The sequence below is a fragment of the Macaca fascicularis genome, chromosome 1 (assembly GCF_037993035.2).
Source record: "Macaca fascicularis isolate 582-1 chromosome 1, T2T-MFA8v1.1".
Taxonomy (NCBI): Eukaryota; Metazoa; Chordata; class Mammalia; order Primates; family Cercopithecidae; genus Macaca; species Macaca fascicularis.
This window is the reverse complement of record NC_088375.1, coordinates 33551564-33572586: the sequence shown is the minus strand read 5'-3', so window position 1 is coordinate 33572586 and position 21023 is coordinate 33551564. Positions and strand designations below refer to the sequence as shown.

At 34.7% G+C, this 21023-nt stretch overlaps 1 protein-coding gene across 50 annotated transcripts in view; it reads left to right on the top strand.

The window, feature by feature from the left end:
* Positions 1-21023, top strand: part of COP1 (COP1 E3 ubiquitin ligase) — a 256894-nt gene that overhangs the window by 198871 nt on the left and 37000 nt on the right. For all 50 annotated transcript variants that reach the window (XR_012426194.1, XM_074019442.1, XM_074020276.1 and 47 more), the window contains 3 exons: positions 1804-1921; positions 2873-2997; positions 4181-4341. Coding sequence is in view for 49 of the 50 variants with exons in the window: in XM_074019442.1 (XP_073875543.1) it covers positions 1804-1921; positions 2873-2997; positions 4181-4341 (404 nt within the window). In the remaining variant the exon portion in view is untranslated. The remainder of the gene's footprint in view (positions 1-1803; positions 1922-2872; positions 2998-4180; positions 4342-21023) is intronic.

The following is a 21023-nucleotide window of genomic DNA, read 5'->3' as shown; positions in this document are numbered from 1 at the left end:
ATAGTTGCCTACAGCAGTCAGTACAGTAACGTGATGCATAGGTGTATAGCCTAGGAGCGCAGTAGGCTATACCATATAACCTAAGTGTGTAGTAGTGTGTACCATCTAGGTTTGTGTAAGTACACTGTATGCTCACACAATGACAAAATTGCTGAACGATACGTTTCTCAGAGTGTATCTCCATTGTTAAGTATGCATTATTGTACTTGCTGTTCAGCATCTCAAATCCAAAATCCGAAATGCTCCAATGAAGCATTTGGAACTTTGATTGTCATGTTGCCGCTCCAAAAGCAAGGATTTGGGATTTTTGGATTTCAGATGTGCAACCTTTTAATATATTGAATGTAAGTATGTTGAACATTGTAACATTCAGGGATTGGCAGAATGGGTTTACAAAAAAATTAGAATCCAACTTTATGCTATCTACAAGAGATAGACTTTAGATTCACAGACACACGTAGGTTAAAGTAACAGGATGAAAAAAGATACACCATGTAAGTAGTAATCAACAAAAATGGTAGAATGGCAGTATTTAGGTCAAACAGAAAATACTTAGAGTAGAAACCGGTACTAGAAACAAAGACATTTTATAATGGTAAAAGGATGAATAGTGAAAACATACATCAATTATCAACACACCTAAAAACAAACTTTTTGTAGATACATGAAAAGAAAATCTACAGTATTTAAGGGAAAAGTAGATAATTTGACTGAAGTTGTTGAAAAATACTCCACTTTCGATATTTCATAGAAAAACTGGACAGAAAATCAGCAAAGTTATAGAAGTCTTGAATAACATTGTCAACCTGACATAACAAACATCCAAAGATCACTTCATCCAACAGTAGAAGAACACACATTCTTCTCAAGCAAGCTTTAAACAGTCTCCAGGTGAGACCATATTTAAGACTGAAAAAAAGTCAATAAATTTAAAGTGAAGACATACAAAACAGTTTTCTGTCAATAAAATGATTGAAGACGTACAAAACAGTTTTCTGACCAAAATGGAATTAAATTAAAAATCAACAATAGTTGCTTTGAGACATCTGCAAGTATTTGGAAATTACATGACACATTACTAAATATCTCATTAGTCAAAGAAGAAATAACAAAGGAAATGTAAAAGGATTTTAAACTGAATGAAAATGGAAACACATCGTATCACAATTTGTGGTGTCAGCCAAAGCAATGTTTGTAGAGAATTGTGTATCCTTAAGTGTCTGTCTTTAAGAAGAGTAACAAAGCTAACTGAAGACAAGCAGAAGGAAGGAAATAATAAAGATTATCATAGAAATTAGTGATAGAGACAGACAGGAATAGAGATTGCCTATGATGGTGGATGCCAAATGAGTGATCTTATTGGAGTGCAGAAATATTATAAAACTGATTTATGGTAATGGTTGAACTGCTGGTTAAATGTAGTAAAGATCATTGAATTGCATGCAATACTTTGAGCGTGTGTATTGTATATAAAATATGTCTAATTTTTTAAAGCAAATGTGGGAAATAAGATTATATAGCATTATGTTTATCCAGATGTCCCATAATGTTTATATTAACATTTTTTAATGACGCCACTAAAACATAGATTGATTTTTAAGTTTCCAATTATTTTGACCTCTTAATACTCTCTTTCTAGAGCCAGTCTTATTTTTGAAAAGAATTCCTTTTTCTTTGTTTTCTGGCTGTTAGAGATTAGACATTCTATGTGAAACTTTTAATGAAAAAACAAAAACCAGTTTAAATTAACTTTGCTTTCCATTTCTGCGTTTACTACATTTATCTAATTTTGTTTTGGTTTAGATCACTGTGTCCACTACTATGATCTTCGTAACACTAAACAGCCAATCATGGTATTCAAAGGACACCGTAAAGCAGTCTCTTACGCCAAGTTTGTGAGTGGTGAGGAAATTGTCTCTGCGTGAGTATTACTCCCCTCAGAGGTCAAGCTTAATACAGAGCTCTGTACTTAAACACCTACCAGTTTGTAATGTCACTGAAGATGTATGTAAACTGTAATGTTGGAGTATATGTGCTTTTTCTTAAATAGTATTTTTTTTATCTTGTCCAATTAAAATAGTGTGGATTCTGGTCTGTATTGTGCTCTACTATATGTAAATTGTGGATACAATCCTGAAGATACTGGTTTTTTAATATATGCTCCCCCCTTAACTCATCCTCCTATGTTTAATTGCATTTGAACTTCAGATTGGATTTTAGCTATTGTTTCTTAAGAAGAGATAAACAACATAGTCGATGCAATATAATGAGAAGTATTTTATTTATTAAAGTCAACTAATGTGTTATTGTATATTTTATCTAGTTGCAGTATAGTGGTAGAATTATTTTTGGTTTTAAATATTACTTGGTTGGCTTTTACACTGACATGTTCATTTCTCTGTGATTTCATGGTGATTTTAAATATGTTGAAAAGAAAACTTTTTTTTTTTTTTTGGCACAGAGTCTCGCTCTGTCACCCAGGCTGGAGTGCAGTGGCGTGATCTCAGCTCACTGCAGCCTCTGCCTCCCAGGTTCAGGTGATTCTCCTGCCTCAGCCTCCCAAGTAGCTGGGACTACAGGCACATGCTACCACTCCTGGCTAATTTTTGTATTTTGAGTAGAAACAGTTTCGCCATGTTGGCCAGGCTGGTCTTGAACTCCTGACCTCAAGTGATCTACCTGCCTCGGCCTACCAAAGTGCTGGGAATACAAGCGTGAGCCACCACGCCTGGCTGACAGATGAACATTCTAACTCAGTCTGGCTCCAGAGACTGCATTCTTAACCAGCAAACTGCATTGCCTCTAATTAGTAGTGATGAGTTTCGTGTCAAGAAATTTTAAATACATTCTTACTCTTTATACTTTTCCTCAGCTCTACAGACAGTCAGCTAAAACTGTGGAATGTAGGAAAACCGTACTGCCTACGTTCTTTCAAGGGTCATATCAATGAAAAAAACTTTGTAGGCCTGGCTTCCAATGGAGATTATATAGCTTGTGGTAAGTAAAACCATCGTTTCCAGGAACTTTTTAACAGGTATTTGTTATTGAAATTGAACTCAATGGAAATAGACTAAATATTAAGTCAGGAAATGGTGTGTGCACTCAGAAGATAGTATAATAGACATGATGCCCCAGCATTATTGATTTTCCTTGTGTTGTACTAGAAGAGCATTAGTCCTTCCCTTTTTTATTGTGTACAAACCCTGAACACCTCAAATACCTGAACACCTGATTTTTAACTGTTTTGTAGTTGTTCTCCATTATAACGTAATTCTTTAGATACTGCGTGGGAGACAGAAAAGGTTAAGTTCTGTTAGTAATATTTCCAATTTTGGAGACATTATATGTCTTCTTAAGCTTGATATTCATTTTCCCTTACCTGCTGTTCTCTCCATGAAGTAATCTATTTGCATAGTATTGATCTGTTATTCTAGGACTTTTATTGTTGATAATTTATACAAATTTAAATAAGAAATAGAAAAATCAAATTTGATATTATTCAAATGCTCTGATATATCTAATGCCTGAATATATGAGCTTTGATCATACTTTTAAATGACTTGGCCTTTATTCAGCAAAGTTGACTTTCTCCACATGTGTATGAGACTGCCAAAGCAAATATCTGGAACAATTATCCTATCTTAATAGATGGCTCAAAAATACAGTTCATAGACCATTAATCAAATAATTCCTATACTGAGAAATGGAAATAAATTGTGTAGGCTATTAAAATCTGCCTATGTAAGTGTTGCCAGTTTCTTTTACCTCTCTAAGTGGAAATCTTTCTAAATGTAATTTCAGATTCTTGCTATAATAACATATTTCTGGTTCTACTATAGACTGTTAGCTTGGTGCAGAAGTTAAAAGTAATGACAAAACCCACAATTACTTTTGCACTAACCTATATAAATGATTTTTATAGGGTAATTTTAGCCTCAGAATTATCAATATTGTCATATCATTTAACATTGATTGTTTCTTTAGATCAGTAAAGTATAGCTTTTGTCCAAGAATCCTTTTCTTACATGATTTCTAATTAGTCCTGTAATCTAGCCTTTCAAATTTGACCATAAAAGATCTTTGAGCTAAAACTTTGGGTGATAATTACTATTAGAATGTGATGTCCTAATTCCGAGTTTTCCTATTCTAAAATATTATTATTATTATTATTTGTTTTCAGGAAGTGAGAATAACTCTCTGTACCTGTACTATAAAGGACTTTCTAAGACTTTGCTAACTTTTAAGTTTGATACAGTCAAAAGTGTTCTGGACAAAGACCGAAAAGAAGATGATACAAATGAATTTGTTAGTGCTGTGTGCTGGAGGGCACTACCAGATGGGGTAAGTTTTCATATCAGTTTTTTCACCTTGGGATCTCCTATTATGCATTATGTATACACAGGGTTTGATTAAATTTTAAAATATAAATTGGTGTGTGGTATGTACTATTTTTAAAACTTTGTAATGTGTCACCAAAGACAATAGGCATTTTAGGTAGTGATTGAAATGCACAGTAATAGAGCAATGTAATGGTGTCATCATGTCCCTCTGTGACCCATAGCATCTAGTGCATATCTCAGTTATAACGATTAAAATATTGTCTCTTCATATCTCTTCTGTAAGACTGGAAAATCCTCCAGAATACACATTCCGTCTCATCTTCTTTATTGATTATGTGCAGTATATGCTTGATAAACATTAAGCTGAGCTGGTATTTTAATAGAGAGAAAAAGAATTGGTGCAGGTAAAGGAGAGTGGCCTATATGGTGCTCTAATTAAATACTATTTCAAAGTAGAATTGCTTTCTGCAAAATACATTTATATATGAATATTTAAGCATATTTAGTATATTGATGAGAAAGTTATGCTACTAGGTTGTATGAAGAGAAGTTGCCTCAAACTTTTCACTTATGTTTTAAAGTATAAGGTTTTTCGTAAGTTATATAAAAAAAAATTCTTGTTACTATCTTGATTTATATAAACATGAATTGTTAGTATTGTATTTTTAAAATAGCTTTTTAGGTGCTTAGTTAGGTTTATTTTTGACAAAATAAAATTCTGACAATTTCTGACTTGATATGTAATTTAAAAATCCAAGTTTCAGGTATAGTTTCACTTTAATTAGATATATTCTATTGCTGTCTTAAAGTTTGCTAATTGACAGACTAGGTAATTTGGACCAACCCTTCCTCCAAGTAAAATTAGAAAAGTAGGACCAAATACATGTATTTTAAAAACAAGAACATATTTGAAAGCATTGGAAAGCAAACAAGACAAGACACAATTACTGAATTTGGATTGTGACCCTGGCTTTTGAATCTGCTTTTCCCCTGTGAGCATTTGTCAGTTTTGGTGGGGTGGTTAAAAGCACTTACACTAGCTTCACAGGGTTGCAGGGACTGGAGCTCAGTGCCTGACATTGTGTGAGTGACTACTTTTTTTTAAGTCCCCACAGGGGTATATTATAGGAGAAACCAGAAGATAAGCCTTCGTAGAGATTGCATCTGAACTTTTTATCAGTCTCTGAAATTGAATTGAGGTGACCCTTCATTGCTGATATTCACAGGATGCAAACTTAAATCCTCTCTGAAAAAAGATGAGATCATCTAAGTGCTTTATTTTTTTTCAGTTTTGTAACTACAATAACTAGGGCACAATAAAAAATAAACAGACATAGTAAAAGATAAGACAGCATGAATTAAACCAGCCTAAGCAACAGACTGTAGAAACAGTCACAGCAGCTCTAAATATTGGAGTTATCAGACAGCTTGAAAGTAGCTACGCTTATAAGATGAAAGACAAGATTGAAAATTTTAACTGAGAACTGGAAACTATTTTTAGAATGAAAATATAATTCTGCTCCTGGCCCCTTCCAAATTTCATGTCCTCACATTTCAAACCTAATCATGCCTTCTCGACAGTCTCCCAAGGTCTTAACTCATTTCAGCATTAACTCAGAAGTCCAAAGTCCAACATCTCATCTGAGACCAGCCAAGTCCCTTCTGCCTATGAGCCTGTAAAATCATCAGCAAATTAGTTAATTCCTAGATAGAAAGAGAATACAGGCATTGGGTAAATACAGCCATTCCAAATGGGAGAAATTGGCCAAAACAAAGCTACAGGCCCTATGCAAGTTCAGAATCCAATGGGGCAGTCAAATCTTCAAGTTCCAAAATGATCTCCTTTGACTCCATGTCTCACACCCAGGTCACACTGATGCAAGAGGTGGGTTCCCATAGTCTTGGACAGCTCCACCACTGTGGCTTTTCAGGGTACAGCTTCCCTCCTGGCTGCTTTCACAGGCTGGCATTGTCTGTGGCTTTTCCAGGTGAATAGTGCAAGCTTTCAGTGGATCTACCATTTTGGGGTCTGGTGGATGGTAGCCCTCTTTTCATAGCTCGCCTAGGTGGTGCCCCAGTAGGGACTCTGTGTGAGGGCTCCCACCCCACATTTCCCTTCTGTACTGCCATAGCAGAGGTTCTCCATGAGGGCCCACCCCTGCAGGAAACTTCTGCCTGGTCAGCCAGGCATTTCCATACATCCTCTGAAATCTAGGCAGAGGTTTCCAAACCTCAATTCTTGATTTCTGTGCACACGCAGGAACAACACCACATGGAAGCTGCCAAGGCTTGGGGCTCGCACCCTCTGAAACCATGGCCCTGGTTCTATGTTGGCCCCTTTTAGTCATGGCTGGAGCAGCTGGGACACAGGACACCAAGTCCCTAGTCTGCACACAGCATACGAACACTGGCCCAGGAAACCACTTTTTCCTCCTGGGTCTCTGGGCCTGTGATGGGAGGGGCTGCTCTGAAGACCTCTGACATATCCTGGAGACATTTTCCCCATGGTCTTGGGGATTAACATTCGGCTCCTTGTTACTTTTGCAGATTTCTGCAGCCAGCTTGAATTTCTCCCCAGAAAATGGGATTTTCTTTTCTGTTGCATTGTCAGGCTGCAAATTTTTCAAACTTTGGTGCTCCATTTCCCTTATTAAACTGAATGCCTTTAACAGCATCCAAATCACTTCTTGTATGCTTTGCTGCTTAGAAATTTCTACCAGGTACCCTAAATGATCTCTCTCAAGGACAGAGTTCCACAAATCTCTAGGGCAGGGGCAAAATGCCACCAGTCTCTTTACTAAAACATAACAAGAGTCCTTTTTGCTCCATTTCCCAGCAAGTTCCTCATCTCCATCTGAGACCACCTCAGCCTGGATTTCACGTCCATATCAGTATCAGCATTTTGGTCAAAGCCATTGAACAAGTCTCTAGGGAGTTCCAAATTTTCCCACATTTTCCGGTCTTCTGAGCCCTCTAAACTGTTCCAACCTATGCCTGTTAACCAGTTCCAAAGTCACTTCCACATTTTGGGGTATCTTTTCAGCAGCACCCCACTTCTGGTACCAATTTTCTGTATTAGTCCATTTTCACACTGCTGATAAAGATATAGTCAAGACTGGGTAATTTACAAAAGAAAGAGGTTTATTGAACTCACAGTTCCACGTGGCTTGGTAGGCTTTACAATCATGGTGGAAGGTGAAAGGCATGTCTCACATGACAGCAGAAAAGAGAAGAAAGTTTTTGCAGGGAATCTCCCCTTTTTAAAACCATCAGATCTCGTGAGACTTATTTACTATCACAAGAACAGTTTGGGAAAGACCTGCCCCTGTAATTCATTTACCTCCCACCGGGTCCCTTCCACAACATATGGGAATTCAAGTTGAGATATGGGTGGGGACACAACCAAACCATATCAGAGGAGTCGTTTTCATTCCTTTAAGCCATCAGATTTTCTTTTTGACAGATAATAATTGTAAGTATTTATGTGGTACAGTGTGGTGTTTTCATACACATGTACATTATGGAATGATTAAGTCAAACTAATGAGAATATCTGTCCTCTCACATGCTTTTTTTTTTATGGTGGGAACATTAAAATCTTATTCTTTTAACAATATTGAAATATGCACTACATTTTTGTTAGCTACAGTCACTCTGCTATGCAATATATCTCAAAAATTTACTCTTTTTGTCTAATTAGCTGAAACTTTGTAGCCTTGGACCAACATCTTGGCATCCTCCCACTCCCATCCCCCACCTCTGGTAACTACCATTCTATTCTCCATTTCTCTGAGTTCAGTTTTTTAAGATTCCACATATAAATGAGATCATGCAGTGTTTCTTTCTGTATGTGATTTATTTTACTTAGCATAATGTCCTCCAGGTTCATGTAAAGCTGAATAGTATTCTATTATATACAGTTTAACCTTGAACAACGTGGGGACAAGGGGCACTGACCCTCCACTCAGTTGAAAATTCGGGTATAATTTGATTCCCTGACCCAAAAGCTTAACTACTCATAGCCTACTGTTGACTGAAAATCTTACCAATAACATAAACAACCAACATAAGCTAGAGAAAATAAAATATTATTAAAATCATAAGAGAAAATATAGTTACTGTTCATTAAATGAAGTGAATCTTAAAGGTCTTCATCCTCATCTTCACATTGAGTAGCTGAGAAGGAGGAGAAGGAGATGGGGTTGGTCTTTCTCTGGAGTGGCAGAAGAGAAAGAAAATTTGCATATAAGTGGTTCCTCATAGATCAAGCCTGTGTTTTTTCCAGGATCAGCTGTATACCATGTTTTCTGATCCATTTATTTGTTGATGGACACTTAGGTTGATTTCACATCTTTGCTATTGTGAATAATGCAATGAATAATAGAGTGCACATGTTTTTTTCAGTATCCTAATTTTAACTCTTTTGAAATTGAAGGGGGATTCAATGCCCACAAGTGTGATTGCTAGGTCATATTGCCATTCTGTGTTTAGCATTTGAGGACCTCCATATTATTTTCCATAAAAGCTGTACTGATTTACATTCCCACCAACAATGTTACAAGAGTTCCCTTTTTTCCAAATTCTTGCCAACGCTTTGTTATCTTTCATCTTTTTTTAACACACCCCATTTCACAGGTGTCATTTGTCTTTTTGATGGTAGAAATTCTACCTGGTATGAGGTGATATCTCATTGTGGTTTTAATTTAAACTTCCCTGATGATTAATGATATTGAGCATTTTTTCATATACCTGTTTGTTATTTGTATATCTGTTTTTGAGAAATGTTTATTCAGATTATTTGCTCACTTTTTAAGTGGGTTATTTGTTTTCTTGCCATTTAGGTGTTGGAGTTCCTTATACATTTTGGTTAACCCCCTAACTGATAGATAGTTTGCAAATATTTTCTCCCAATCCATATGTTGTCTTTTCACTCTCTTCCTTTGTTGTGAGGAAGCTTTATATTGATAGTTTGATGCATTCATGCTTGTCTATTTTTGCTTTTGCAGTTGTAGCCAAAAAAATTTTTCAGACCATTATGGAGCTTTTACCTTATGTTTTCTAGTAGTTTTACAGTTTTCAGTCTTATGTTTAAGCCTCTACTCATTTTGAGTTGATTGTTGTATATGGTGTGAGATACTCAGCTTCATTCTTCTGCATATGGCTATCCATTTTTCCCAACACTATTTATTGAAGAGACTGTCTTTTCTCCCAGAGAGATTCTTTTTTCTTCCTCCCTGGCCTCCCCAGAGGGATTCTTGAAAGAAGACAGAGAGAAAATATTGTCAGACTGACAGCTAACTTCTCAATGAAATAGTGGAAGCCAACAGACAGTGAAACAAGATAGTGTGGGAAGGAAAATATTTGCAAACCTAGAATTCTACGTCCAGTGAAAATCTCTAGACAGTGGTAAAAATAAAGACATTTTAAAATAAATAAACCTGAAAAATTTTCAATCAGCAAACCTAAACTAAAGAAAACCTTAAAGGATATGCTTACACAGAAAGAAAAAGATTCCAGATGAAAGTCTTATCTTTTTTATTAACATTGATTTATCTAGAGACTGGAGTTAGGTAAAGGAACTTATATATGTTCTATATCTGTGAATCTATGACATGACTCTTATCTGAAGCTATTGGAATGAAATATGAAGTGTTTTAAGTATACAAATGAATATATTTGTTCCTATGTGATGATGCTTGTGTAAAGGGACACAATATTTTTGTTGGGGGTAGACCCTGAGTCAATAGTAACTTTTGCTGAGGCTGCAGATACCCTATTGTTTTGTCGGCTCTGAACCATATCATACATGCTTACCTACTCACCAATCCTAAGTGGATAGCTAATAGTAAAAGGCAGTACTTGTAAAGTACTTATTACTCCTTTAGCTCTTCAGAAGTGACCCCAAAAAGTACACTGTATCCTCAGGAAAAAAAGCAGTGGACATTTTCTGTTGTGGCTTGAGACACCAGGAATCATATTAAAAGTTTCTGTAGCTCTGGGGTTGGGGGAGGCAGGGATCAGGATAACAGATTTCCTAATTTCCCTCTCTGAAACCAAGTGCAGCAAAACTTGGCTTGGGAGCCCATCAACTATGCTATAATACTTTCTGTGGAGATTTATAACTATGCACCTTTGTTTTCAGTTATATCATTAAATTTTATTCTCTCTATTCTTATTTCTAACAAAACTTTTTTGTTATATGATGAAATACTGTTCTGAAGCATTGAACTAAAACTTTGTGTTCTTAAGCACATATTTTGCTTACCTAAATTTCTCCTGATTCTTGGCCTTTAAAAATACTTGCTGAATGAATTAATATACTGTCTTGTACTGTATTTGCATTCATGTAACCTGCAAACTCCTCAAAAAAAGACATCATAGTATTTTGAATAAGAGCAGAGCCAGGCTACCTAGGTTGAAATCTCTCAGATTCTCCACTTATCAGCTGTGTGACCTTGCTGAAGTTCCTTAACCACACTGTGCTTCAGTGTCCTCATCTCTAAAGTGCTGATATTCATAGCCACTTATCTTCTAGGGTTGTTATAATGCTAAAATGTGGTAATGCACGTAAAACATTTGGAACAGTTCCTGATACACAGCAAGAGCCATACGTGTGTGCTCTTAGTATTATATTTTTAATTACCCCTAGCATTACACAACATGTTTGTACATAATGCATAATTAATATGTAATTTTTGTAATGAATGATAGAACCCTTCAAGCTTGGCCTTTATCTTTTTTGTTGCATAATTAAATGGTAATTAATTGGAACCAAAGAAATGCTGTAGTGGAATTGGGAGATACTTCTAATATCTAATAGGCTCACTTGAAACTAAATGGTAATAATTAATTACCATTTAAGAAAAACAGTTTTGCTGACATGAACCATTCCTATATACATATATAATTACTTCAAAATTACCATTTTGCCCCTTGGGATATAATTTCCAACTCATTTTGCCTATTTTCAAAGGCAACAAAAATTTTTAAATGTGTGCAACTACAAGGAAGTAGGCGTTTATTATTGGCTTAATATTTTTATTAGATTTATATCATGTTCTCCCTTCCCTTCTTCATCACATTATGACATTTCACAACTCAGTCTTTTTTTTTTTTTTGAAGACATATCTACTTTCCAAATTTATGTAAGTTTTATCTAAGACAGGAATCCTTTCCTTCTTAGTAACATTTTTTTGGGGGTGTGTAAAACATCAGATTTCAGTAAACTAGAAAAGTAAAGCACATTTGAGAAGCCGTGCAATACTGTATTCCAGTCTGCTTTCATTAAAGTGCAAAAGATGTCCATAATAAAATGTATTTATACCAATGGTTCTCAAAACTGATAATCAGAAAACCCTTGGGCTCTTTCAAAAACAATTAACAAAGCAATTCTATTTTTAGACCCATGAATACATATTTTGGGGGAGAAAGAAGGAGGGTATAGATCTGTATTTTGAAAAGTTCACCGGGTCTCCTTGGGAAAGTATATGAACAATCATGTTTGGGAACAAATGAATCATGTTACCACTAGGAAAAAGTTTGTTATACATCCTAACCAAGAAACCTAAATGGTTCTTAAGCATCTGCTAGCAGAAACAATTATAATTATGAATACCTAATGTCTGTTAGATTTTGCTAATCCCTCACCTACCTCAGGAGGAAACAAATCCAAAAAAGTAAGACATGTTCTTTTTTATTTGTATTAATTAAAAAATGCTGCTCCTAAAAAATACTAACTAACCACACTTGTAAAGATATTTCTTATCTTAAATTCTTCAGTGAGTGGCGAGAAGACAACATAGAAACTTCTTCTCTTTTTTTCTTCCTTCCTTCAACTCTGTTTCTCTTCTTCCTTTTATCTTTCCTTTCTTTTATTCTTTCCTCTGACTGGATTGTTTATAACCCTTTAGAAAATTTTCCTGACTGGAAGAGGGACAATCTGAATGAACTTTTGTCTATCTTGGGAGTAGAAGGAAAGAAGATTCTGAGCATGGACCCTGACTTCCAGGAAGACTCCTATCTTCTCCTTAGTGCCCCACTCTTCCCTCAGTATACAGAATAGAGTGGGGTGGGGAAGTAGAAAAGGAAGGAAATAAGGTGGTAGAAAACTGAAGCAACCCTAGTAATTTATTTCTCTAAGTAAATTATATGAAGTATACATTTTCTTTAACCTTAATATCCACTACTATGTGGACAGCCTCTGGGAAAACATCTGTTGCATTAGATACTTTATGGTGAACATTATAATAAAATCAACAAAATATGATTTATGGGGTCTGCTAGTTGACATTTTAAATTCTTAATTAGTATCATTTTTATATTTCTGTAATAGAGTTTGACCTATATTAGAATGATTCTTTTCTTCCTCATTTAATCTTTTTTTAAAAAGAGTGTTCTGTGTATGCCAATCTTGAAGCATAGAATTGATGTTAATTTTTAAGCTACTGCTTGGTTTTAGTCCTGCCTTTTTTAAGGGAAGAAAAGAAATAATATTAATTTGAGAGTGTGTTATGAATTAATGCCATTAACCTAACAGTAATTTTTGTTATAATCTCACCATGCTAAAATATATCCAAAATATTTTGAGATGGGAAGGGATTTGAGTTTGGTTTCTAATGTTTATCTTTTGGTAATCCCTACCAAATTTTCATAGTAATAGTAGAAAGAAGGAAAGTGAATATTGGATATTATTTCCTTTAGTTAAAAGCTTTTGTTGAGTACTATTTGAATTGGTTTAATATGCTGAAGTGTATGTAATGGAAAAACATGATTATTTTCTAAATTGAATAAAATGGATTTAATAAATACTGAAAGCAGAATTAACTAAGCAAAAATATGTATTTTTGGCTTAGAAAATGGATGGCAGTTGCTTAAGAAAAAAGTGTTTTTACTAATTTAAAAATGTCCTATCTGGAGAAAAGAAACTTTTTTTTTTTGTATTTTACTTCTACAGTCTCACATATAACCACTGTTGTTCTCATGACACTCTCCTATATTGATGTGATCTTTATAGGGTTTGTGCCTTTTTTATTTCTTATTCCGTTATTGCTTAAATTCTATTTTATTCACCAGTTTCCCAAATAAAGCTATCAGGGTTGACATCAGCTATTCCCAGGAAAATAAAAAGGTTATTACTGCTGAACACTAGAATAATTTGATTATGTAGATTGAAGAAAAGCCAGTCTGTTATAATTGCTGTAAAGAAGCCTTTGTGCCTGTTTGCATTAGTCTTTTTTTAAACTGTAGATAAGCCGTTTAGTGGGATGAAAATATAGATTGTTTATTTGAATTGTGATCGCCAACTAAAAGATGAATATGAGGGCAGAAAATGAATCTAAATCTTTTGTTTTAAATGATAAAGTCTTTACACATTGTAGAGAATTAAATAAGCAGTTGGTCATACTTTTATTTATGTTCAGGATCTTTTGCTCTCTGATAAAAGTAGAAAGCTTTAGGGAATGGATTGTATAGAAAGTAAATCCTACTTCAAGATTCAGTTCCTTTTTGATAATTTATTGTTTTAAATCCTAAATATCTGAAGCAGTGACTCCATGCCTCACCAAACATATCTTTGTGAGCTGATTTCCAGAGATTGGGAGAAAAAAAGTACTAATAGTTGATTTTGCTTTAAGTGTTTTTTATTTCTCACAACATTCCAAATGTTGTTTGTTTTAGGAGATACAAGAGTTTATCTTTTAATTGCTAAGAAGACTTGTTACAACTTTCAAAAAAAGTCCTCATGGAACTTACTGGTAGTGTTACCACCTGATAAATATGAAGTTAAATGTCTTATTTCATTGCGAACTATCTAAATATTTTTGTCAGATTCGGAATATGTAACTGAATGTATATAATTCTTTTTTGTAGCAGCCAAGGATAATTTAAGTTTCGCAACTAATACTGATATGCCCTTATCATTTTTTGCTAACCAGCCAAATCTGTATTCCCATGATCATCCTTAATGTTTGTACTAATAGAGGACTATGGTGGTTCAACTAATAATAAGAGGCCGGGCACGGTGGCTCAACCCTGTAATTCCAGCACTTTGGGAAACTGAGGTGGGAGGATCACTTGAGGCCAGGAGTTTGAGACCAGCCTGCCCAACATGGTAAAACCCTGTCTCTACTAAAAATACAATAATTAGGCAGGCATGGTGGTGCACCCCTGTATTCCCAGCTACTTAAGAGGCTGAGGCAGGAGAATCACTTGGACCCGGGAGGTAGAGGTTGCAGTGAGCCAAGATTGCACCACCACACTCCAGCCTTGGCGACAGAGTGAGATTCTGTCTCAAAAAAAGAGTAATTGATGTAAAAACTTATATGGGTATTTACATTTAAAAATAGTTTTATATTCTGAACAGAATAAAATAGTTATACCTTTCCCAATTAACAAATTAGCCTTGCTACTTCAGAGTTCAATAAGAGTCCCTGTTTATTACCAGTATTCTTATTTCCTCAAAGTTTTTTCTTTTGTAAAGGATTGAGACCTTCTAATTCTACATATTTTACATTTTACTGGATTTTTGAGATCTGACAACTGATTTTCCCTTTACTAATAGAATGTATGCAATGTCATTGATAGCAAAACAAATTCTAAGATCCCTTATGGAGATCTCACTGTTCTTACTGGTAGGGAAAGCCCAATTATCATGTAGACTTTACATTCTCCATCAGAGTATCTACTATGTTAAAACAGGTTCCCAGTCATCTTAGAATGAAGAAAACCATTTATTTTATCCAGTGCATGATTGTCCTTTATACATTAAATTCATGGTGTTACATACTTTTGTATCCTTTTCATTTTGTCCTTCCAAATCATTATTTTAGGAATATAGAGAAAAGGGTTGGCCAGGTGTAGTGACTCACACCTGTAATCCCAGCACTTTGGGAGGTCGAGGCAGGTGGATCACTTGAGGCTAGGATTTCAAGGCTAGCCTAACCAACATGCAGCACCCTGTCTCTACTAAAAATACACAAAGTAGCCTGGCTTATTGGCGCATGCTTATAATCCCAGCTACTGATATGGCTGAGATATGAGAATCGCTTGAACCCGGGAGGCAGAGATTGCAGTGAGCCGAGATTGTGGCACTGCACTCCAGCCTGGGTGACAGAGTGTGAAACCCTGTCTCAAAAAAAAAAGAGAGAGAGAGAGAGAAGGGTCGTTTTTCAACAGTAATAACTTCAGAATGGTTGTGGGTTCTGGCTTTTGGTTTTTTGTTAGTCTTTGTTTAAATGCCATATTAACTCCAAGCTCACACATCTAATATAACTAATGGTGATGGGAGTGGGGAAGGTTTTGGGGCAGGGGATAATATTAATAAATTGTTTAAAGGTATATTTATCCTATCGAATGAAATGTATCAAAAGCATAGGTAACTTAGAAGCTTTTATATATCCTATATATTTTAGATAATAGAGATTTGCATCAACCAAAGTTACTAAGAATGAAACTGTTGGCTCTGAATAGGTGTGAATAAATCCTTAGGAAAAGATCTCCTACCTGCCCTTTAGGTGTCATGTTTCTTACTGACAGCTGTCAATATTTTTTTTTAATGAGTATGAAATTTTGGTTCTTTGTATGAATTGCATTTGAATTATGCAATTTTGGGGGGTTTTCTTTGTTGGCTTTTCTTTTCTTTCTTTTTTTTTTGGTGGGGGGGAGAGGGTCTTGGTCTGTCACCCAGGCTGTAGTGCAGTGCAGCCTTGACCACGCAGGTTCAAGTGATTCGCCCATCACAGCCTCTCAAGTAGCTGGAATCACAGGCATGCACCACCACACCTGGCTGATTTATTTTAGTTTTTTTTTTAAGATGAGTCTTGCTATGCTGCCCAGGCTCTTCTCAAACCCCTGGACTCTCAAACTCCGACCTCGGCCTCCCAAAGTGCTAGGATTACAAGTGTGAGTTACCACACCTGGCTCAGTTTCATCTTATAATGCTTAACTAAATTATAGAAGTTATGTATCAGAAGAGTCAAATCAAAATTACCACAAACTTTCTTCATACATACATACATACAGTAATGTCTAACCAAGCAGAAACATCTTTAGCATTTAGACCCTCTTAACTGTAATTACATCTCATTCAGGAAACCCAGTGTCTTTTTTTTTTTAAATCTCTGCATCATCTGTGCTTCAGAGTATTACATTTTCCCACTAATAGAGAACTTTTAGAAAATAAATAATAGAGAAAGTTGGCCTGCAATTCTACCTCCTGAACAGAACCGTAGTTAATGTTGATGTTTGTCCTTCCAGTCAACTTACATTTTTAAAAAAATAGTTTTACAATGTAGGTATATTTTTTGTATCTAACTTCATACATGTAACTATAGCATTTTCTAACCTTACTTCGTAATTTTAGTAGAATTTAAATATATTATCAATTACTATTTGTTAAACATTTAGGCTGCTTCTAATTTTTCTCATTTGTAAGTTTGCAATATTTGGGGGCCTGTTGTTTTCCCCCTTTTGTCTTACTATATTTGTGATATAAAATCTTACAAGTTGGGGAAGAAAGCACTAGATTAAAGGATTTAAAATTTTTCAGCTCTTGATATATATTGTTATTTTACTTTCCAGAAAATTAAACTTCCAGTTTATCTTACTGTGCTAGCATTGGTTGTAGGGAAGGGAGAGAGGAAGATGATGTAAAGAGAGATAATTCATGTGTATGTATTGATAGTTGCATGTAGCTCAGATCTGGGTATAAACCCTGGTTCTGTCACTAGCTGTGAAACCTTGGGCATATTCCTTATCCTGTCTGAGTCTGCTTTCTCGTTTCTGAAGTAAGGTAATACCACTATTTAAAATACCTCAAAGAGTTTTTAGGAGATAAATGAGATTATTCATATGGAACATTTGCACATATTAAGCTTTCAATAAATAGTAGCTACTACTACTAATAAATTAATGGGTAAAAATTGAGAAATTAAAATTGTAACCTCCACCCCTTCCTCCTATTTTGCATTGAATTTTGCTTGCATTATTCAAATCTATTTCAGATGTTTCTGGTCAGAAGAAACAGCATGTGCAAAGACTTGAGAATTTGAAAAAATGCGGTGTTGTTTAGAGGCTGCTAGGATGTGACTGAACTGGTGAGAGATAAAGCTGGAAATAGATTAGGGAGAGAGATTTTTAGGGATCATTCTAGACTGTGTTAAGCACCTTGAACCTTACCTGTGCAACTCTGAAGAACTTTAAACAGATTAATTGACATCAATTTTTGTTGTGTGATTTTTTAAGTTTAAATTTTTGAAAAACAAAAATATCACAGCTTGCCAGTAGTAAAAAAGAAAGAAAACAAAACAAAACCAAAATAGTGCAGACAGTGCCTAGGGTAGACTGCAGTAGAGAGGGACTGCTTACAGCATTTTTACTTTGATCCAAGAATCTGAGAGATACCTTTGAGGTTAACAGGATCTACACTCATTAGAGGGATGAGAACTCTAGATTTATAGCCATTAATTAGCTTTGTTGATTTTAGGTAAGTCAGTTAACATGTCTGAGTCTCATTTTCATCTCCTCTAATGTGAAAGCATTGTATACTAGATTGCTATTGCTCAGTGACCATTTGTAAGACCATTTATGCTTACAGTAAGACTACAATGTGTATACATTAATAAGTTAAACCTAATTTTACCCCGTGCATGCCAGATTCACCAAAATGCTGTCTGAGAAACTCTGGTTTGCATTATTAACCTCTTAATTCAGCTCTTGGACTGATTTACAAATGGAATAATTACCTCCAATTCTAGGATGTTACCTAATCCTAAGGAAAGAACCCCTCTGCCAGTTCAGCATAACTCACCTCAGTATACAAACTTTCTTGATATTGAGAAGATAGGACAAAAAGTTTCCTAAAGGAAATTTTCTAAGAGATACTGAATTTTGTGTCACTATTTTTAGGAATCCTTATTGAACAAATTGCATTAGCCCTTAAGGACTATGGTTGTAACATATGAATATTTTACAAATAGCAGTGATAAGGAAAAAAATATTAATTTGTAAAAAATCTCACTAAAATATATTTCGAACCTCTTGTTTTCATGCTCTTATTTCACTCTTACTGTACTGTTGCTGTAATTACTATATATTTTTTTAAGATTTTTATTCTGTGAGATGAGTCTGTGTTACCCAGGCTGCTCTTGAGCTCCGGTGCTCCAGCAATCCTTATTCCTCAGCTACCTAAGTAGCTGGGATTACAAATGTGTGCCACCATGCTCAGCTTGCATTCTTTTTTACATTAACTTTGGCAATGTTACATTGTCAGCAAGTGTTCAGATAGACTTTTTGCTGCCACAGGTTAATAGAATGTTACTACATTTTAGTTTATATTGCATCTTAATAATATCTGTCATGTTCCTCTAGTAAAGAACTTCTGTACTAATCAGTTACTATTTTGAAAGATTATAGATTTAAAAAACGGTAGACTAATGCTTTCTTTTTTTTCTTTGGAACATTGCTCTGAAGTTTTTATTGGACAAACATAACCTACATGGAAAATGAGAGAATCAATGCAGAGGCACTCACATTTCCTAATATATAACTGTAGTTTTTAAGTGTTTGCCTGAATTAGCACACTTCTCACTGCTGTATTAATAATGATAGTAAAAGGAATAAATAGAAGGAATAGTAATTCTCACACTTCAAACTGGTGATGAGTTAGTTGATGTGGTTTATTTTCTGGAACTAAACCATTTTTTCTTAAGCCCCTTCTTAAATCAAATGTGGATATTAGATTAGCAGTTACATCATTTGATTACATGTTACAGTTCTTTAGGGCTCTTTGATTTCACTAGTAAAAATTTTTAACTTGAGATTCATGGAATACCTACTCCACAAGGATCTTCAGGGCATTTATTACCAATTGAAATCATATGAAAAAGTTTTTCATTTCCTTGCGGGTGTTTTACTAGGAAGAGAGTTTATATCTTTTATAAGATTCCTAAAAGGGGTTAAATGTTAGTGATTAAAAATCAGTGCTCAAAAAATGTCTGTAATCTGACAAGTTGTCCTGATAAGGCTGCAAATTAAGTTGTACTAGGTGTACTAATTACTAAAAGTTACAAATGTTAAAAAATAAATTAATTAAAGTTACAAATATCAGTTGCTTGTTCTTTCTTAGAAGTTTATTAATTTTTAGTTTGGTAGACTTAAAATGAAAAAAAGAAAAAAGGCACACAGTTGTTTAGGTGCTCTTTATTTTACTGCTTTAATTCTTCCTGTCTACTCCTTTCAGTCTAGATTCCTGATGTCCATTATTTTATAATTAAAAAGTGAGGAAGACAGAGTCTGTAACCTTAAGTAACTTTACCTCTCGTTTCCTTGTCTCTTAGAGGAAAATAATACCAGACTTCCTCACAAAGTTGTAAAACTCAAGTGAGATTTTTGGCTGTAGGCAAACTTTAATTTACATAACATCACATTTATACAATGTACATCTGTTGTATGTAGAACAGATCAGTTGTAGTGAAGAATTCCACATTTATCTGCTAATGCGTAGTTAAAAGAGAATGACTTCATAAACACTGATGTTAATCTGCACATAATGTCACAAATAATATCACAAATGACCTCACAGGTAAATAAGATTATAAAGACATCTTTTCTTCCCCGTCTAAGACTATTAGACCTGTTTATGAAAATAAATTTTGAATTGGGCTTATGTATGTCAGCTAGGTATATTTACACATATATTTTATGAGATTATGCTAAGATTATTAATTTCCACCTTTGAATAAATAAATAAACATGTTCACCTTTTAATGTCAGCTTTTTAGAAAGCATTGTTTGGGTAAAATATCTCTAATTTGAAATGAAAGGACTATATCCATAATTTGTGTATGATTTCACAGTCTGTTAATAATGAGTATGCCTGGTGTTCGATTCTGAGTGTGGTTATAGAGAATTTAAAAAAAAGAATGTGCTGGCCACAGTGGCTCACACCTGTAATCCCAGCAGTTCGAGGGGCTGAGATGAGAGGATTGTTTGAGTCCAGCAGTATAAGAACAGCCTGGGCAACATAGTGAAACCCCCATTTTTATGAAAATTTTAAAAATTAGTCAGGGATGGTGGCACACACCTGTAGTCTCAGTTACTTGGAAGGCTGAGGTACGAGGATCCCGTGAGCCCAGGAGTTTGAGGCTATGGTGGGCTATGATTGCTCCACTGTATTCTGAGTGATACAACGAGACCTCATCTCTTAAAACTTTAAAAACAAATAAATAAGAAATGTAAAAGAATATGAAATAAAATTTGTGTGTGATATAGGTAAAAAAGTAAGAAAAATATGTTGAGCTGTTATACATTTGCTATTTTTATTTTTTATATTTGCTATTTTTATTAATAAAAAATTCCTGTAGTGTACACCACTGTATTACTTATTTCTTTGCATTACCACATAAGTTTTTTGGTGTAGTAATCTTGATAATAAGAGCCTTACATGGAAAATTTAGTAGATCAGTTGTTAAGAAAATAAAGTGACTACATTTTGAGTGGGCAGTTACACACATGGGTGCTTTTCAGATTCTTTTTTCTGTTTCATTTTAGTGCATAAGGTTCATTTTTCATCTTTCTCAAAATAAATGGGAAAACAGTTTTACTGCACTGTTTGTTAATTAGATGTTTTTACCTCATCATGAAGGCTGTGTATAAAAACAAAACACCTTCATCCTAAATCTTTTAAAAT